The 21709-nt window shown below is 42.1% G+C and overlaps 2 protein-coding genes across 4 annotated transcripts; one reads left to right on the top strand and one right to left on the bottom strand.

The window, feature by feature from the left end:
- Window positions 1–3365: 3365 nt before the first annotated feature.
- LOC118401508 (syntaxin-6-like) lies at window positions 3366–11771 on the bottom strand. 3 transcript variants are annotated; one of them, XM_052475250.1, is made up of 8 exons: window positions 11530–11771; window positions 10862–11031; window positions 10584–10678; window positions 10266–10328; window positions 9860–9988; window positions 8499–8605; window positions 6841–6935; window positions 3366–6596 (listed from the first exon to the last, which is right to left on the bottom strand). In XM_052475250.1, exons 1-8 carry the CDS (start codon window positions 11562–11564, stop codon window positions 6337–6339), a joined length of 954 nt encoding a protein of 317 aa, XP_052331210.1. In that variant the 5' UTR covers window positions 11565–11771; the 3' UTR covers window positions 3366–6336. The 3 variants fall into 3 exon arrangements, with proteins under 3 accessions (XP_052331210.1, XP_035654969.2, XP_052331211.1); XM_035799076.2 differs by having other exon boundaries at window positions 3366–6056; window positions 11530–11761; XM_052475251.1 differs by having other exon boundaries at window positions 6453–6663; window positions 11530–11763.
- A 4813-nt stretch (window positions 11772–16584) lies between these two features.
- On the top strand, window positions 16585–18368 carry LOC118401509 (immediate early response gene 5 protein-like). Its single transcript, XM_035799077.2, has one exon. It carries the CDS (start codon window positions 16909–16911, stop codon window positions 17803–17805), a length of 897 nt encoding a protein of 298 aa, XP_035654970.1. The 5' UTR covers window positions 16585–16908; the 3' UTR covers window positions 17806–18368.
- Window positions 18369–21709: the final 3341 nt, after the last annotated feature.

Below are 21709 nucleotides of genomic sequence, written 5' to 3' on the forward strand. Positions count from 1 at the left end.
TTTGGTTCTAGTCAGGATTCTATCAGCCGTATTTAGCACTAACGGAAGTTTATTTAGTGCTTTATCTGGGTAGCCGGAAAGTAGAGCATTGCAGTAGTCTAACCTAGAAGTGACAAAAGCATGGATACATTTTTCTGCATCATTTTTGGACAGAAAGTTTCTGATTTTTCCAATATTACGTAGATGGAAAAAAGCTGTCCTCGAAATGGTCTTGATATGTTCTTCAAAAGAGAGATCAGGGTCCAGAGTAACGCCGAGGTCCTTCACAGTTTTATTTGAGACGACTGTACAACCATTAAGATTAATTGTCAGATTCAACAGAAGATCTCTTTGTTTCTTGGGACCTAGAACAAGCATCTCTGTTTTGTCCGAGTTTAATAGTAGAAAGTTTGCAGCCATCCACTTCCTTATGTCTGAAACACATGCTTCTAGCGAGGGCAATTTTGGGGCTTCACCATGTTTCATTGAAATGTACAGCTGTGTGTCATCCGCATAACACTCTATATCCATGCCAACTTGATTGTACTGAAGGATCCTCCACTTTCTTCTTTGCTTGTCTATTTGCCAAACAAAGAATCATTTTTTGTTGACATTTTGCCATATAAATGTGCTGTACCCAAATAGGATTAAGTTCCTCTATTGATCAGAAAGGTACTCACAGTAAATTAACCCCTCTTATCTTAGCCTGGTCCCAGATCTGTTTATGCGGTCTTGCCAACTCCTATGGTCATTGTCACATCTAATCATCTCTCTTTTATTAGGTTATTCCCGGTTGGTAGATGTCAGTCTTGGATCTGAATTCTGGGTTAATCTGTCAATGTACAAAGTCCTTTCCAATGCTGCTGATTTGTTAATGTCATTACAATAATGCACTGTACACAAAGCAATAACTTCCTAAGTGTATGCTTGATTGTCTGAAGAAAGGCATTTGAAAACCATGTCAGACCATTGGGTTGTAGAGACAACGATGAGAAACGAGATCAGAAAAGTTGATGTCAGACCCATTGGGAAAATGCAGTCAATTATTTTTGACATTTCAACAGTAAATACACGGTACTAGAGGTCATTACATGGGTGACTGACGATAGGAAAGCACTGAAAGTATCGACACGTGAGGAGTCATTTGACATCTTCACCAGTATTAAAGTGTACAAAGAACAGACTTTTCACTGTCACGCAATATGTATTTTGTTTTATTTATATCTATGGTCCAAATAAAACATTGTGTACTACTTGTTCTTTCATACCTTGCATTGGAATTGCTTGTCATTCAATATTGTCCTCTCCATTATTCAAATTATACACCCTGATTGTGTCCTCCTCAATGCAAATGATGTCAGCTTCACTTCAATAACAAGAAGCATCTACACAGTATCTACCGATGTCAACCAGCTGTATGGGTCATCTTTCACCACTTGAGTCAATGGCCTCTGACTTTCAGCAATAGAGGTGAAAGAGGGATGAATTTGGGAAGAGGGGACCGTTGTGTAGAGTTGACTAGCCAGGGCCTCAGGTGGTCTGGAGAAAGGGAGACCGACGGAGGAGTGTGATCAATATCCTTCCCCCCCATATCCCCCTGGTAACATGAAGGTTGGTATATCACCACCAACACACCCCGCAAGACCTCTTTAACTATAGAGGTGTCTCAGGCAGATGATTTGGTGGAGAACAATCAAAGTAGATCAAATAGATTAATGTATACAATCGTGACTCATTGTCCATTTAGAATTCAGCAAAGGAATCACTTCCACTGTCCTCTTGTATACCAATACTCACAATGTCTGAGCCCTAAACACTTCACCCCCACCATGCATTACAAAGCTACTGACACCAGCTGTCTAGAGGGGCTGGGTGAACCCCCTCCTTCCTCTCCTCTCTATGGGGGCGTGTGCTTAGCTGGCCCCTCTATTCATCTTTTGTGGAACAAGAGGGGAGCTGGGAACCTGCCACATGCACCTGCGCCCCACCAAGTACACCACCAACCCCCTAGCCGGGTGCTCCTGCACACACACAAACACATGTACACACTGCCAGGCACCACAGGAGGCTACTGAGGGGAGGAAGGCTCATAATAATGACTAGAACGGAGCAAATGGCATCAAACACCTGGAACCATGTGTTTGATACCATTCCACTTACTCGGCTCCAGCCGTTACCACCAGTCCATCCTCCCCCATTAAGGTTCCACCAACCTCCTGGACCAGGCACATATGAACACGCACACATACAATAATTTCTCTCTTCTTTTATATGGAGATTTGCACATTATATCAGTGCCTTCCAAACATCCCCTCATAGCAGTCTCCATCTCTTCCTGGATCCTAGGAAGCTCTTTGCCCTTAGAGGGTAGTACAAGCTGCAATCTAGTGGTAAAAATTACACTGTCATTGCTATCAGACAATGTCAGGAGGACAAACTTAGTGTCAGCGTTATGTTATACTTCTCTGGCTTCCTGTAAACCATTGTCTTTCCACAGATACGGAGTGCTGTATTCAGGGGTGAGCGCTGTGTGTGAGTGGGGTACCCAGGTGTGGATGACTAATAATTTCCTCTCCGGACAAAGGAAAAACGTGGGAGGGCGGGGGAAACATGGGAGGAGAGGGCCACCTGTCAAGTGGCCTGGGTTCAACCACTGCTCAGTGATGTTCAATAAGAAGTGCTCTGCTCCCTTCTGGCTGTCTGGATCAATAGATGACGTCTGAAACTGCCACCAACGGCCCAGCTGGCCCCGCTGACATTAACCCGGTCTCCCCTTTTCCTCTTAGAACCTTCCCAACATCCAATGAGTGTACAAAACATTAGGAATACCTTCTGTAAAATGAGTCACACCCCCTGTTAAGCGTGAAAAACCCAGCAGCGGTGCAGGTCTTGACACACTCAAACAAATACACAATCCATGTCTCAGGGTGTAATAATATATTTTTAACCAGTCTCCTCCCCTTCATCTACACCGATATGGATATAACAGGTGACATCAATAATGGATCACTGCTTTCACCTGGTCAGTCTATGGCATGGAAAGAGCAGATGTAATGTTTTGTACACTCATTGTACATCCTAGGACAATTCCTTGGAACCAAATGGACGAGGCTCGTGATCAGTACAACGTAGAACATCTAGAAATTAGGATTTGACTAATCAGGAAGAATAACAACCCTGAGTAGGAACAAGGTCTCCATAACCAATAATACAGGGCCAGATAACTTATCATCCCTCTACATGGATAGGAACAGAGAAGTGTATTCTGATCCTAGATCTGCGGCTAGTATTGGTTTCCATCAAGAGCTGTAGACCCTTCTAAAAACACAGGAGAATCAGGCAAATTGAGCACATCATTCATGTTATTGAAATGAGCTGAAACATAGTGAATCTTCGCAGCATCCTGCTTGCTGTTTTATTTTCAGGACAGACACACAGCCATGATACGATGACATGAGGTCAAAGTTCAAGGGTAAAAAGCATTTTTATACATTCCAGATGCATGACTACACAAACAAGAGGAACACCAGACATCTGATATGATGACGAGATCATGCTTATGTCTCTGCCCTAAAAATGGCAGTCGTTGTCCCAAAGGCGGGCGACAAGCTTAAATCAGATTTTGGCGAGTGAAACATCTCGCTTCGCCTCCTCCTCTATGGGAACACAGTTGTTTAATCCAATCAAACACTAATCATGACTTCCAATGTCATGAACTGTACCCATTCTCCACAAACAGTACTATTTATTATCACATACACCAAATAGGTCTCATCCACCTATCACCAGTGACTTTGCTGTGCATTAAGTACAGTATTTAATACTTAGGGTACTTTGTATCGTAATACAGCATCACAATTACTTGCAACTTCAATAAATTCAAAATTGTGACTGACAAGTGATTTTGAGATGGTACATCATTGTCTGGGTCATTGTCATTCTTTCAAAATATCCATAATCTGAAATCAATGCCAATATTTTCAACCAAGTCACACCCTTTCTACCAGATATAACACTGCTGAAAATGTGTGGACGCTTAAAAGATACCATTTAAAGAAAAAAAGAAAGGAGACCAAAAGAAAACAAAGAAATGTTAGTAAATGTTTTCTACCTAATGATGTCATATACACTATAAATGCAATACTGTATTCCTATTACAGTAAACTTGAGTTAACTAACCGTCATGAAATAATAAATAAACAACTAATAAAAACAATTGACATACAATATTTCTTTCTAACTTCATAAAACCTTTGAAAGAAGACTGGAGTGTTTTCAGAACTCAGATTTGATCACTAGTGTCCATTATATTTCATATAGTAGTACCATCACATGATCATTCTGGTGTATTGCATTATTTGACTGTCTTGATTTACTGTCACTTGTGGGTTGAGGTGGTACAACCTAAAATACAGTCAATTAATGTATTACATTCATATCAAGTCCTCAAATGAGTTGAGGCCTATGCCAGGTTTCCACGATAACTAACATAACAGTATCATTCTCCTTGAACTGTATAGGAACACACATAGCAGATTCATTCAACCCTCAATTTACAATTTATCCTGGAACCCAAGGTAGGGGCGAGGTACAGGGAAGCAAGATCAAAATTAAGTTTCCAGCCCTAGCATAACATAGAGCATCAGCCTACTACAGTATCAGCACTGGCTATGCAGATCTCTGTTCTCAGTCTGTCTTATTGCAACACCCAGGGCTGTATTCATTAAGCACCAAACAGAAGTCTGTTGCAAAATGTTTTGCTATGGAGTACCCTAATGAATACGATCCAGGCATGACAGTCAAATGATTTCCCCCATTAATCATTTTTACAACAGGGTTCCTGTAACACTGATAAACCACAACACAGGTCAGGCTTCTCAATTAGTGTTTTTTTTTTTTAAACACCAGCCTTTGGTATAAAGGCCTTGTAAAAACCACATAACCACATTCCAAAACAAATGCATGACCCTTAGTCGCTGAGATAAACAACTTTAGATCTGTTGACATGCTAGATTCAAGTACACCTGGGGGTGTGTCACACACTGTTCATAAGCATATAGTCTTTAGAATGACCCTCATGGTGAAATGTTGTCGGACTGAAAGATACCAAACATATAGACATGTGGTAGAAGGACTTCTAGATCATGCCACTTTACGTACAAGATAAGACTGCTCATGGTAGACACATAAATTCAGGATTGAGGCCTGTTCCAGATGTCTATGGATAAGCTCCACTACGTTCAGTATTGCAGGCAGCGACTTGATCTTGCAGGCGAGTGTTAAACACCTGTTGATCGTGTATAAGCCTACACGCCAAAATACACACATACAAAAAGAAAGAACACAGATTAAGAAAAATATATAATAACACATTAAGGTGAACCATTTTAGTGTGGTTAGTAATATGTATACCCGCTTAGCAATATATATTATTTTCCTTGTTAGGGAACTCCAGTGTTTTGTTTCAATTAAGATTATATATAGTTTAATATATACATATAAACGTTTTATGCCAACAGTGCATCGGGTAACCGTAGGGGTTTTTCCAGCGAGAAACGATAGACAAGCCCCTTTCAAATAAAAACACTAACGATTAGATAAGCGGAGTGGAGTCTTCTTCATACATTATTCTCTGAATATTAACACTAAAATGTCACAAGGAGTATGCAACGACCCTGGTTACACCCTGGTTTACCTCAAATGGGTTTCCGGAAAATATTTTGTGGCCTAGTATTCACATAGGGCCAAATCCTACATAGAGATGCCAATGAAGGTTTAAGTTTAGTGCTAAAATGACAACTGAGAATGTTGCTTGAGCAGAAACTTGCACCAGCTACGGAAGAATCGCTGTATATTCAGCAGTATGTAGTAAAAAGAGGGTTGGGGTAGATAGCCATTTCCCTATGTCAATGGAAACCTTGATGTTTTCCCAAGCCCCATGTAAAGTCCATCCCTATGGTCAAACGGAGACAGGGCTGTTGTTGTGGTGGTGGACGGTCATCATAGGATTAAGAGGAGCATGATGACCACAAACAGAATGGCCAGTAGAATGCCGATAGCACACCACTGTCGGCGGTCTGCAAGAGAAGGGAAGAGAGAAAGAGAGGGTGAACTGTATCAAACAACGTGAGGAGCAATTGATCTACAGTTTTTTTTTTAAATGTAAAAATAAATAACACAATTATTTCAGACATATTAAGGCATGAAAGGTCCAAATACATACAATTGTGAGGAATTTATGTTCTATGAAGGATATCGTGTCTTTCAACCTGAATCAATCATATTTTAAAGTTGCAACTGGAGTGGCATGTTGCAAAGGGGGGAAAAAATAGCAGGGGAATAATACTATATAAAACCCTAAGAACATTGTCTAGGGGCCGGGGGGAAAGTACCGGCAGGCACATTGTCTAGGGGCTGGGGGGAAAGAACCGGCAGGATATCCTGACAAAAAAACGGCCAGATTTCATTTGACTCCCTGTCTCCTGAGTTCTTCCTGTTGAAAGCTTCCTGAGGGTGTTTCCTTATAAGGTGGTGCAACCATTTGATGGGGTGTGGGGGGGTACGTTTCCTTCCTCTCCAGCCGTGACCCTTTATGACTCCAGGTCGTCTGACATTCCCTTCAACAGGAAGCCACTCTCAAGTAAAGCATATATCATCTTTAATGACCATCCATACATCAGTGACCTGGACATATTAAAGAACATCAAAAGACATCAACAATAATACATTACTGCCACCTCGGTAACCTCTGTAAGTGGCAGACTTTGAACATTTGCGGTAGTGGAGATGGCTTCTAAACTTTGAAGTGTATTCTTCCTCAAGGTAGAAAGTGGTGAATAAAAAGACTGTTGTATTACTCACCGGTGGTCATGTTGGAGACCTTGGCCAGCTTCTTCATGACATTGTCTAGTCTGGAGTGGGTACCTTCCATCTCATTGGAGAAGTCATCTAGCATCCTGCAAGAGAGAAGAGCTGCATTGTAGATACCTGGAAAGATATATACCGTAATTTCCGGACTATAAGCCGCTACTTTATTCCCACACTTTGATCCTCGCCTCGCGGTTTATACAATGAAGCGCCTAATTTATGGATTTTTCCCGCTTTCACAAGATTCATGCCGCCAAAAAACTGAGCACCTTCACATAATGTGACGTAAATCGAGCGCGCTCCAACTTCCCATCATTCTGATTACGGTAGTAATTTTGTCACCCTCATCATGGCAAAGACACGGAGAAATGCATATGATGCAGCTTTCAAGTTGAAGGCGATAAATCTGGATGTTGGAAAAGGAAATAGAGCTGCTGCATGGGAGCTTGGCCTTAATGAGTCGATGATAAGACGTTGGAAAGCAGCGTGAGGAACTGACTCAGTGCAAAAAGACAACAACAGCTTTCAGAGGGAAGAAAAGCAGATGGCCCAAAGTATTTGCAGCCACTCGACATCAGTGTAAACCGTGCATTTAAGGTGGTGCTCCTTGTTCAGTGGGAGGCTTGGATGACAAGTGGGGAGAAATCCTTCACTAAAACGGGCCGCAGGCGAAGAGCATCTTATGGTCAAGTCTGCCAGTGGGTCCTGACAGCGTGGAGCATTGTCAAAAAATCCACTATCATCAACGGGTTTCGAAAGGCTGGACTGCTGCGTGTTGAAGGGGCAGCATGAGCTCAGCGGGGTATTTGCCTCCGGATGAAAGTGACGAGAGCGACAATGAAAACGATCCAACATTGGATTAAGCAATTCTGAGGCTATTCAACTCCGACACCGAAGGAGATGACTTCAGTGGTTTCAGTGCACAGGAGGAGGAAGATAGTGACCAATGACTTTCTTGGTAGGCCACTGTTTTAATTGTTGTTACAAGCCGTGTTTCGTTAAAGCCTATTTATGTTTGTTACAAGCCGTGTTTCGTTTAAAGGCTGTGTAAAGTTCATTTGTTTCAATGTACCGGTAGGCACCTGCGGCTTATAGACATGTGCGGCTTATTTATGTACAAAATACATATTTTAAAATAATTCAGTGTGTGAGGTTTATATTCAGGTGCGCTTAATAGTCCAGCAATTACGGTACCTATATTGACAAAACGTCTCAGAGTAGGAGTGCTGATCTAGGATCAGGTCCCCCCTCTAAAAATAATATTATTCATGATAATCTAAAAGTCAAAACTGATCTTAAAGATGGACTCCTTCATGGTGAAACTACCACATCCATATGTGATATTACAACAAATAAAGTTATTGCAAACAAGAAGACAGTGTATTCCCTCAGACATCACTGCACAACGATAGAACAGCAGAAAATGGACTGACATTTTTTACCATGTTGGCAACGCTCCTCACCCATGCTTCGTCAATAACACAAAATCAAAACAACGGCGGTGGGACGGACAGTGACGCCGTTTCCCTACTGTGAATTCCATCTTTAAATCAGCACTCCTAGTCAGACACGCTTGATACATACAGCACCTGATTATCTTTGCAGACCTGAAACCCTGTTATTGATTACTGTTGATGTGGCTGTGTACGTACACGGTCTGTTCATCCAGCTCCATACCAATCCTCTCAGACATGTTCTTTAGCAGCCCGATGGTCCCAGACACCAGCTCCAGCTGGTCATCCTGCTGCTCTGCCATGAGCTGACACACACACGCATGCAAACATACACGCATGCACACACACACACACACACACACACACACACACACACACACACACACGCGCACACACGCACGCACGCACGCAGGCAAACACACACAGGTCAATGCCGATGTCTTATGTCACCATCATTAAGTTCTGACGACAACAGTGGTAGGCCTGATCACCGACAAAGATGACAGTCTATAGGGAGAAGGTCAGAGGTGCCAGGACAACAACCTCTCCCTCAATGTGAGCAAGACAAAGGAGCTGATCGTGGACAATAGGAAAAGGAGTGTCGAAACAGGCCCCCATTAACATTGAGGGGGCTGTAGTGGAGCGGGTCGAGAGTTTCAAGTTCCTTGGTGTCCACATCACCAACAAACTATTATGGTCCAAACACACCAAGACAGTCGTGAAGAGGGCACGACAACACCTTTTCCCCCTCAGGAGACTGAAAAGATTCATGAGTCCCCAGATCTTCAAAGTTCTACAGCTGCACCTTAGAGAGCATCCTGACCAGTTGCATCCCTGCCTGGTGTGGCAACTACTCGGCATCTGACCGTAAGGCGCTACAAAGGGTAGTGCAGCTTCTTGCCATCCAGGACCTATATAAATAGGCGGTGGCAGAGGAAGGCCCAAATTGTTTCTAAGACTCCAGTCACCCAAATCATAGACTGTTCTCTCTGCTACCGCATGGCAAGAGGTACGGGAGCACCAAGTCTAGGTCCAAAAGGCTCCCCAACAGCTTCTACCACCAAGCCATAAGACAGCTGAACAATTGGCCACCCCGACTATTTACATTGACCCCCCCTCTTTGTTTTTACACTGCTGCTACTCGCTGTTTATTATCTATGCAGTCACTTCACCCCTACCTACATGTACAAATGACCTTGTCTAACCTGTAACCCCCGCACATTGACTCGGTACCAGTACCCCCTGTACATAGCCTCATTACTGTGATTTTATTATGTAACTTTTATTTTAATTTATTTAGTAAATATTTTCTTAACTCAATTTTTTGAACTACATTGTTGGTTAAAGGCTTGTAAGTAAGCATTTCATGGTAAGGTCTACACCTGAAGTATTCGGTGCATGTGCCAATTTTTTTCATTTGATTTCACACAAAGCAACTGATGAGGAAAAATTATTCCTTTGCCAAAACAATGTCAAATCCAGCACATAGTAAGTACAGCAATCAGCAATAGTCAATATCAAACTCATAAGAATGAGTGAGACATTTCTATTAACTATACCTGCTGCTGGGTTTGCTGCTCATCAATGAACATGGAGTTGGCCGTACGTAGCTCTTGGTCCAGACGGGTGTATTTGTCAGGTCCTGGTTGCCAGATTGGGCCTTGAGACCCACTGTTCCCTAACAGAGCCTGGTGGAGGAGTAGAGTAGAAATTATTACACATGAGATCTACTGAAGTCGCTCAACTACAATGGTGAGGAGGAGTCTTCTGTGCAAGGATCCAGCCAATACAAATGGGACTTATTCTCTGACCAATGTTAATGGAGGATGTTTGCAGTGTCAACGAACCAACAAAGCTTTAAAATGTGTGCTACATGTTTGACAAGTGCATTCCATCATACTGCACCATTAGATGCAAATAGTTCAGTAAGATCTTAGTCCAATAGTTATACAGAGCTACACACACCTGTCTATTTTTCTTGTCTGACATGGCTAAGGCTGTTGGACTGGACATGTGGTCTTTCATTTCCTGAAATAGAAAACAGCAAAGAAATGAATACAAATATAATAAAGGAATACACCGGCCATCATATCGTTAATGGCTATTACAAAACACAACCGCTCTAATTAGGGGTCCTTTTTTAATTTTGACCTTTAGCACAGAAGGTGCAGGAACCAAATTATTCTAAGTGTTACTGCTGCTTGTAGTCATATTTTTGTGTGATGGTTACTTCCAAGTTCAACCGGATTCCTTCCAAGCCCGTGTGCCTCAGGCCTGACTCACCTTAACAGTTTGTCTAGTGCTTGTGATGAAGCCTTTCCGTTTGGTCAGCTCCACTGTGTCCAGATTGAACTTCTTAGGGTTTGATTCAACAATACTTGCATTCACTGTTAAGGAATAGCCTATTCAACACTAACATGCACCAAATACATGACAATCCATTATATGTTATTCTCTATGAAGACTGAACTCTACTACAATTGGAGGAAATACTGTATTTATTTTGAGAAACCAATATATGTGCAAGTTAAAGTAATTTACATTTTATGTTGGAAGGATATTGATCGTCTCATCGAGATCCTCCAGGTCCCATTCGATGGACCGCAGACTGTTTCTCAACTCATTTGTGGTCCAGTCCACCTCCTCCTTGGAAGTACCACTGGGATCCTGTAGCAGCTCGCTCCATCTCTGGTACAGCCCTTGGGCAGTGTTCACCGCCTTCTGGACCTCACTTGAGATTAGGAGAGTCAATAATAAAGTACATGTATCTATATATCTAGTTACAACACATAGAAATGCAATAGTGTGTATATCAAAGGTAGCTGGCCAGACATAACATTATAGTCACAGTGGCATATTAACATAGCCACACATACAACATAATTAATACAGCTACTGATATTTATGTCTTTAATTAACAAATCATACATTGTACAGTAGCTAACAAGCTAAACGGTGTTTACTGCGACAGCGAGTTACCCGTTAGCTAAACATGCTAGTTATAGCTATAATGCTAGCTGTATATCCAACCCGTTTAGACAAATGCGACAAAATGCTATCGTATGCCTCTCATCATTGTGACGATGGCTGTCAAATACGAATGCAATTTCATAGACGGATAACTTCAACAAATCCCATTTGTTACAAGCTAGTTAGCTAGCGTTAGCCGTCAGGCTTGATGGGATACAATATAACGTTAGCTACGGTTGAAGCTGGCTTAGCTATTTACCATTTGACGACGAAAAACGGATCTTCCATAGACATTTTTGCTCAATAATTTACTGCAATACTAATGTTTCAAATTCGTACCCCCTTGAGAGGCATGCATGACCTGTTGTTGGTCTTACACCAACTAAACAAGAGCTTCTGTTTACATGCGTGCATCCGACAGAAAACGTTTCAAAGTTTCCATGACCCCCACAAATTTGCTTCCGGTTCGAAGGTCCGTGTATTATTTGGTGACTGGTTTCTGAAATATTTAGATATGCAATGTGAACAACCAGAAGTATTTATCTTTAAAGCTATCTAATCATCAGTCGTTACACGTAGGCCTAGATAAGAAACAACCTTCAGCAGGTAGAGGGCCATCAACCGAAGGGTCACTGGTTAGTATCCCAGGTAATGGGATAATCTGGTGGGGCACTGGTAATTTAAGGGTGCTATACTGAACAAAAATATAAACGCAACATGTAAAGTGTTGGTCCCATGTTTCATGGGCTGAAATAAAAGATCCCAGAAATGTTCCATACACACAAAAAGTTTATTTCTCTCAAATTTTGAGCACAAATTTGTTTACATCCCTGTTAGTGAGCATTTCTCATGGGGACAATAAAAGGCCACACCAAAATGTGCAGTTTTGTCACACAACACAATACCACAGATGTCTCAAGTTTTGAGGGATTGTGCAATTGGCATGCTGACTGCAGGAATGTCCAAAAGAGCTGTTGCCAGCCCAAGCCCAAGCCCAAGCCCAAGCCCAAGCCCAAGCCCAAGCCCAAGCGCCAGCCTAGGACCTCCACATCTGGCTTATTCACCTGTGGGATCGTCTGAGGGAGTGCTGAGAAGTATTTCTGTCTGTGATAAAACCCTTTTGTGGTGAAAAACTCATTCTGATTGGCTGAGCTTGGCTCCCCAGTGGGTGGGCCTATGCCCTCCCAGGCCCACCCATGGCTGCACCCCTGACCATTCATGTGAAATCCGTAGATTAGGGACATTTTTTTTATTTCAATTGGCGGATTTCATCATATGAACTGTAACTCAGTAAAATCTTTGAAATTGTTGCATGTTGTGTTTATTTTTGTTTAATATATCTCCAGACATGCACTTGAGCAAGGCACTGAACCCAGCTACAACTGCTTCACCTGCACATAAAGAGGCTGTACGGACATTTAGATGATTGTTTCAATAAAACATGTTGGCTTGTGTTTTGCCTTGATGGTCACATTATGATATAACATCAATCCATTTCTTAACTCATAAAACCATACAATCCATAGTTGCGGGAAGTAGTTTGGGATGAGAGGGCTGCGTTTTATTCACAGATGGGGGTGGGGAGGGGAACAATGGCGTTAGTTCAGCTAAACCTAGGGTATAGCAAAGTGGGTTGGGTAGAAATACACCCACCAGTTTACTGTACTTCTACACAACTAAAAAACTCTAAAATATCATTTGGAGAACAACAAAAACAAACAAAAGTCCTCTTGTCAGAGAGATTTGCATGTTTATTAAAACTTCACACCATGGTAAGCCTACACAAAACACAGACATTATTTTAAGTGTTTCTAAAATCCCCTATGGGAAATGAATGGTGGAAAAACTATTGGAACCATTTTGACTGCTAGGTTTTATGGGTATTATGACACCTTCACTGTGGGGCTCTATTGGATCCCAGGTTTTTAGTCACCATCTTGGGAATGGGTGCATCTCCATTATTTTCTTATTTCCTCCTGTCCTCTTTTCCCATCTCCTTATTAAAACGCATTGGAGGAGGTCTCAGATTCCTCTCAGAACGTCTACAAGAAAACTATTTGAAAAGGAGGTGATAGAGGATGCAAAAAACATTTAGATTCACCCCTCATTTAATAACAACATTTGTTTTCTAATTGGCTCAAGGCTGAAAGGAATCACTGCAGATAAATTATTCATGTTGATTTGGGGAGGTTGGTCACAGCTCTACAAGACAGTATGGGGGTCCCCCAAACACACCATGAGGACCGCAGGTAATGGTTTGCCACTGACTGTTTTTAGAACTTAAACCCCTACAACTGCTTCAGCCACACCTGTGTGGTTACTGATTGGATCCACTATGTTTAGGGAAGTGTTTGACTGAGAGCATTATTTTGCTCATTCAGTGTCTTTGAGATCAACTACTGCAGTTTGCAACTCCAGACTAACTGATCTAAACACGTTCTTTGACAGCTTTGAGGATAACACAGTGCCACTGACGTGGCCAGCTTCCAAGGACTGTGGGCTCTCCTTCTCCGTGGAGGACGTGAGTAAAACATATTCAATCTCTCCCTATCCCAGTCTGCTGTCCCCACATGCTTCAAGATGGCCACCATTGTTCCTGTACCCAAGAATGCAAAGGTAAGTGAACTAAATGACTATCACCCCGTAGCACTCACTTCTGTCATCATGAAGTGCTTTGAGAGACTAGTCAAGGATCATATCACCTCCACCTTACCTGTCACCCTAGACCCATTTCAATTTGCTTACCGTCCCAATAGGTCCACAGCCGATGCAATCACCATCACACTGCACACTGCCCTATCCCATCTGGACAAGAGGAATACCTATGTAAGAATGGTGTTGTTTGACTTTAACTCAGTATTCAACCCCATAGTACCTTCCAAGCTCATCATTAAGATCAAGGCCCTGGGTCTGAACCCTGCCCTGTGCAATTGGGTCCTGGATTACCTGCGGGTCCACCCCCAGGTGGTGAAGGTAGGAAACATCATCTCCATTTCGGTGATCCTCAACAGTGGGGCACCACAAAGGGTTCGTGCTCAGCCCCCTCCTGTACTCCCTGCTCACCCATGACTGTGTGGCCATGCACGCTTCCAACTCAACCACTAAGTTTGCAGACGACACAACAGTAATAGGCTTGATTACCAACAACGACGAGACAGCCTACAGGGAAGAGGTGAGGGCTCTGGGGGTGTGGTGTCTGGAAAATAACCTCTCACTCAACGTCAACAAGTTCCTCGGCGTACATATCACTGACAAACTGAAATGGTCCACCCACACAGACAGTGTGGTGAAGAAGGCGCAAACTAAAATCCTCACAAACTTTTACAGATGCACAATTGAGAGCATCCTGACGGTCTGTATCACCGCCTGGTAAGGAAACTGCACCATGCACAACCGCAGGGCTCTCCAGAGGGTGATGCGGTCTGCACAACGCATCACTGGGGTCAAACTACCTGCCCTCCAGGACACCGACAGCACCCGATGTCACAGGAAAGCCAAAAAGATCATCAAGGAAAACAACCTCCTAAGCCACTGCCTGTTCACCCCGCTATCCTTCTGTGGCTCAGTTGGTAGAGCATGGCGCTTGTAACGCCAGGGTAGTGGGTTCGATTCCCGGGACCACCCATACGTAGAATGTATGCACACATGACTTGTAAGTCGCTTTGGATAAAAGCGTCAGCTAAATGGCATATATTATTATTATTATTATTTATTATATTATCATACAAAAGGCGAGGTCCGTACAGGTGCATCAAAGCTAGGCCCGAGATACTGAAAAATAGAATCTATCTCAAGGCTATCAGACTGTTAAATATCCATCACTAGCACAGAGAGGCTGCTGCCTACATACGGACTTGAAATCATTGACCACTTTTATAAATGGAACACTAGTCACTTTAATAATGTTTACATATCTTGCACTACTCCTCTCATATGTATATGCTGTATTCTATTTTATACTATATATTGCATCTTAGTCTATGCCACTCTGAAATTGCTCATCCATATATTTATATATTCTTATTCCATTCCTTTACTTAGATTTGCGTGTATTAGGTATTTGTTGTGAAATTGTTAGATATTGCTGCACTGTCAGAACTAGAAGCACAAGCATTTCGCTATACTCCCAATAACATCTGCTGAACATGTGTATTTGACATAAATCACAAAATAGAGAGGTGAGGAGTGATATATGCCAATTGAGAATCAGTGGGATGATTAGATGGCTATGCTTGAAAAGGGCCAGGTTGGGAATTTGGCTCATTATCATTTGAGGATCAGTCAGTTTATTGACTGCAGTAGTCAATCTCAAACTCGAGCACAGTCTGAAAGGGGGCCTTTGTGTTCAATATTTGTGATTAAAAAGCAGTAATACAAATAAACAATCCTTAATCAATTAGATAATTATTCAACATGCCAAAATGGGGAAATCCTTCTTTAAAGTAGCCCAGGGGCATGTTTTTTTTTTAAACACAAACATCATGCAAATTATGACCCACACAATGACTTGCCAAATCATCACATTTTTACTGAGCTATAGGCTCAAGAAGGGCTCCCGAGGGGCACAGCGGTCTAAGGCACTGCATCTCAGTGCCTGAGGCGTCACAACGCCCCTCATCCCACATACCTAACAGTCTCATGAAACAAAACACCACTACCCCTCCCCCTTCTAACGGTTCCATTCTACAGCGTTAAGCCATTGCCAAGACGCAGCACAAAAGCATCATGTGACCTGGCTGAAAAAAAAGTCCAAGCATTACATCAGCCCAGGAAGTCAGCCATCAAAATAAAATATACATACTCTGAAAGGGGACACGGGCATTAGACCAGAAAACAACTGTGTGGATTAGTGTTTTTGTTCTAGCTAAAAGACTCGACTAACATTGTGGTTGGAGAGAATACAGTGAGGGGAAATCTAAACTTATTTCTGGTGTTAATGGTATGATAACTGGAAACATTTAGGAATAGGGTCAAATAGCCTATATTAATCGATAGCATATATATATATATTTTATGTAATTATACAATACACATATTCTTATTGTGAAATGTACATGAGTAGCCTACAGTATAATAAGCTATAGTTTATCTGCACTTTTTTTTTTAGATAGCAATTCCCACCAGTGTTTTAAACCTGTGCTTACGTCTTTAAATCACTCTCCCACGTGTGTATTCAAATTCTATTTCTCTTTTTAGAGCATGCCCATTGGTCCATATGAATTTGGCGGGGCGGAATTCGTAGGGATGGTAAAGACGACATGTGTTTTCATTGGACGGCGTGGTTATTACGTTAGGGTATAAAGTAGTATTAAAACTAGAAACAGTTCCATTCTTCTCGATGTTCAGCTGTTGATTAGGGCCACCCTTTGATTTCTTAGACCCATACACTCATTTGCTTCAGCACATAGAAACGACGAAGCACATCTTGCGTTTATCAAATGTCTGTTTCTAAAACAAACAAGCAGTTACGTCACTTCAGAGAATTCAGTACCATTTGGAAGCAATTAGTCGCTACGGTATAGGACAAACAACTCCGTCGAGGATTTGAGGATTAGGCTACTTTTAACCATTTGTGTTTCCACAAGAACTGAAACACGAGAGACTTAGTGATTTTGCTTAACAACCTCAGTGTTTAATCATGGAGTATAAAGTTGAGGCGCATCGGATTATGAGTATTTCACTGGGGAAGATTTACAACTCCAGGGTTCAACGTGGTGGGATCAAACTACACAAAAATCTACTGGTCTCCCTGGTTCTACGTAGTGCCCGGCAAGTATACCTTCGTGACTACTACGGCGGGATATGCCTGAGTGCTCAGCAAGCAAGAGAGTGGTGTGAGGGAGAGTACATGGACTCAGAACAAGACAAATTGGTCCCCGGTTCGACAGAGAGCCTGCCTGAATCAGACGGGCAGAGTGAAGTGGCCGTGGACAAACAGGAGCCCAGCAATGTGGTCGAATCCCACGCGGCATTGGACGTTGAATCTGAAGCATGTGGTGAGCAAGATCACGCCGAAAATGGAGTTTTGGATTCAGGATGCAGCGAGCTGAATACACCGGAAGAGAGCCCAGAGGCTAGTCCTACATGTGAGGTCTCCAATGTTGTTACTACTATCTCATCCAACTGTATTAGTGGTCCCCCTCCGAGTAATCCAAAACAGGCTACAGAGACGCCGGACGACGGTGAATCAGTGGAGGAAAATGTGCACGAGCCCATAGTGCCCCATACTTGCACTAACAGGAAACGGAGTGCCGACGACTCTGACCTCACAGACTCCCTGCCGAAAAAAACGAAAGTAATGTCCTCAACTCTAATTTCTAAAAACGACGAAAAGAAAGCGGAAACCGAAGAAATGGACACCAGCAATGTCTCGAGTTTGATAACAATATTCGGTTCCAGTTTTTCTGGACTCTTGAGTAGTGAAGACGGAGCGCAGCCCGATTCCGAGGCAGAGGACAGTGACTCAGGACAAATCTGTTGTGATCAAATGTTAAAAAACCTCAACCCTTGGAGTACTGCAATTGTCGCTTTTTAAACATTAAAACTGTGGTTTTGACCTCTTGCGGATATTAATAAAGCTGGAACATGAAGCAAAGTTCCACTACTACCCCCACAAACACGTGGTGGACTGAGTACCTAGTAAATCTGGAGTTCCCCAAACATCATAATGAAAGTAGGCCTACTGTAGTAGCTATTTACATGGAACATCTATTGAAAGAATGTTCGAGAGGTGCTTTAGGAAGTGATACAAAATGTAAACGATGGGCTTTTGATAGTCAACACTTTGAAACGTGCTTCTACACAAGTCGTCTACATTGTAACGTACCAAAAGCGCCATGTATCAATTCGTAAAATGTAACGTTATCCTTTTTAACGTGGATAATATTATGGGACTTGATGTGACTCAATGCTAACGCAATCTGTTGTGAATTTGCTGGTCACTACAGTGTCTTTGTTTTATAAAGACTTGTACATTTGTAATAGTGTGCCTGTAAATACTGTTTTCCTATGTCCTACTCAATCTATGTATTTTGGTATCTGCCATGGATTATGATAATTGCGTGATGCTCACGTATTAAAACATTGTCTAACAATTCACTTTTCTGTGCTCTTCATGGGGGTTGGTTTGTACATAATGCAGCAAGTGTTGCTACTCGGACAGTGTCGTGTCACCTAGTAGAGGTTGGTGGCCAAATGTGAGCAGTAGGATACCATTTGTACTGTAGACAACTTCACAGTATTTATGATACATTATCATATGCAGGTGTATTGTGACCCTTCAAGTACTATAAAATTAACCGAACAATTCCAGTCATTTAACCATACATTGCTATTAAAGAGATTTTATGTATTTCTCAAAGTAAGTCCAACATGGTTAAATAAGCCCAACTACTGATCATCAGTAAATTTAGGCTTACAGCTTTTAGATGCCCTGGATCCAACATCTCAACATGCATCACTTTTATAGCTCAGCAGGGAGGGCCAAACTATTTGTCACGATACGGAAAAGTATTCCGGAATGATGTCGGGCATCAAATCCATTTTTACTCTACACTGCAATCCATTTTCTTTGTGTCTACAGGCATGTCTGCTATGCAGTGTCAAGTTTCTACTCTAGCTTCTGTTAAAGCGTATCCTGGCTTGTGCTGTTCAATGTGTAGGTAAACTAATAGCTGTGCTTTTAACTTACATTTATATGTGGCCAGGAGTCGATTGAAGCGTTACCTAAACTATTTTCTTACCAACTTGAACCATCTAAACCACACCACTTCTTGTTCAACTTGAACACTTCATTTTACACTTCAATGTCAGTGAGGTAATATTTGGTGGGACCGAGTGGCGCTGTGCTCTAAGGCACTGCATCGCTGTGCTGGAGATGTCACTACAGACCCGCGGTTCGATCCCGGACTGTATCACAACCGGCCGTGTTCGAGAGCCCCATAGGGCGGAGCACAATTGTCCCAGCGTCGTCAAGGTTAGGGGAGGGTTTGGCCGGGGTAGGCTGTCATTGTAATTAAGAATTTGTCCTTAACTGACTTGCCTAGTTAAATAAAGGTTAAATAAAATAAAAGTGACTAGCTCAAATTCTTTCCACAGGGAAGCCCAGATGTCAACTAAATAAACCTACAGGAGAACTGTTTTCATAAACTCACTACAGTACTGTACACTTGGGGGTGTGACCATAGACTCAGTCTAAAATGAATGTGCAACATGGTGGGTGTTAAAGGATAAAACCCTTATATCCCTGTAATATCTCAATGAATACAACATGGAAGGAACAGGGTGCAGGCGTGTTATGGATACTACATGGATATCCAAACATATTTCAAATAAAAATCTATTCGTCACACAGTTTCCATCAGGTATAAAAGGTGCAGCGAAGTGCCTATATGCTGGCTCCCTCAAGAATCCAATACATTTATCAATAATAATATTATTGTCATATTTCCAATACCAAATTGATCCAATGCAACGTGGGCTTAAGAGATGTAACCTCCTGTGTCTACATTCTTTCACACGGACACTGGGTATTAATAGCCGGCGCTCCCTGGAGATCCAGCAGAAGGATCTGGGCTAGGCAGGCTAACACAGGGCGGTCCCAGGACAAGGGCTCTTACCAGTCAGCTGGCCATGCATGCAGCAGAACACAAACAGAGAGAGAAAGGGAGGCGGAGAGCAGTGTACTGGGATGTGCAGGGGTTTTGTTCCAGCCCATTGCTACTGTACCACACCAGACTCAACAAATCCTCAAGCCCTTGATCAGTTGAATTAGGTGTCTTAGTGCTGGGCTGGAACAAAAGCTTGCACACCCTGTGGATCCACAGGGCAAGACTTGAAGAACACCGGAATGAAGATTATTTCATAAATGTGTAGTTTATTTGCCACGGGCAGGCATTGGCTTGATTACATAGGCTTAATAAGATGGTAGAAATTTGAAAAGGGTTAGGTACAGTATTGTAATTTGCATCACCTTCAGGAAAAGTAGGGCAAGTGTTTGCATGTGTGAAAGAGACAGAGCGAGTAGGCATGAAGGATCTCTACAGGTGTGGGAATGATTTTCTTTTCTGTTTATGTTTCATGACTAATCTGCATGTGTTGTGATTACTAAGTACTCATCCTCTCTCCACTCCCTGTATTGGGACAGAGAGAGGAATGGCTGCATACATGTGAGTACATGCCTGGCTCCTTCCAAGCTAAACGCATGCAGCTGTCCGACCCATCACACTCTTAAACTCATTGGCCCCACTTCCAGAATTCCAGATCCCTGGAAAAAGACAGAGGGAGTGAAAGGGAGAGAGGAGAGAAGTGAGTTACGAAACACTTTCCTGCTGAGCAAGTGTTTGTGTGTGTGTGTGTGTGTGTGAGAGAGAGAGAGAGAGAGAGAGAGAGAGATTGTAATGTACAGGCTAAGTTTGAGGAATTTAAGGGAAATGTTGGTTTGATTAAAAGCATTTATTGAGATACTGAGCTAATGCCACAGTAAGCCCAGTGCCAACGAGCAGGATCTGCAACCAAACTTTTAGTGTGAGTGAGAGGGCTGGTGAAAAAGGACGCCACAAACTTTACCCTGGTCCTTCTACATTCTTACAATGAGAATAGCCTACATATTATTTAGAAACATATTTGATACTGTAATAGCTACCTCCTTTTACAAAGGCTTTGTTACAGAAATACACACATATAAAATCAAAGTTTACTGGTTGTAAAGACAGATTTGTAGGCATTATAGCAGGTGCAGCGAAATGCTCATGTCACTAGCTCCAACAGTGAAGTAGAATGTCTCGCAAATACAATACAAACACACAAATATAAAACATTCTATCCTGACTGCAAAGTAACCAAATATCTGCAGGCTACAACATACAGTAGAGTAGGAATAGTATGTGAAGATCGATGGGCTTTGACACCTGACATGTTGGGTTAGAGGTCACAGTCCCTCTGTGTCTTCTTCTCTCCAGTTCATTTGAAACCTCTCCAGAGCAGCAGCCAAACAGCCAATCACCTGCCCTGAAACATGCCCAGGCAAGTTCTGCTACAATAAACCCTTTGTCATCAGGAAATGAGGAAAGCCAACAAAGTCCAGAGTCTAGATTCTCTCAGCAAGATGAAAATCTCTTATTAAAAAAGCCTACATACAAATACTGCCTGCATGTCTATTTCAACCGTAATGGTTATTTGCAAATAACTATATTTCCTTGTTTACTAAGTTCGCTTCATTCACTGTGTTTGACAAATTAAAAGCTCACCTGATACTCAAATCAAGTCAAATTTTATTTCTCACATGTGCCGAATACAACAGGTTTTACAGTGAAATGCTTACTTACAAGCCCTTAACCAAAATTCTTTAAGAAGTTTTAAGAAAAATAAGTGTTAAGTAAAAAATAGAAAATAACAAATGAAAGTAACAAATAATTAAACAGCAGCAGTAAAATATCCAT

This window comes from Oncorhynchus keta, chromosome 22, assembly GCF_023373465.1.
Source record: "Oncorhynchus keta strain PuntledgeMale-10-30-2019 chromosome 22, Oket_V2, whole genome shotgun sequence".
NCBI classification, from domain to species: Eukaryota; Metazoa; Chordata; class Actinopteri; order Salmoniformes; family Salmonidae; genus Oncorhynchus; species Oncorhynchus keta.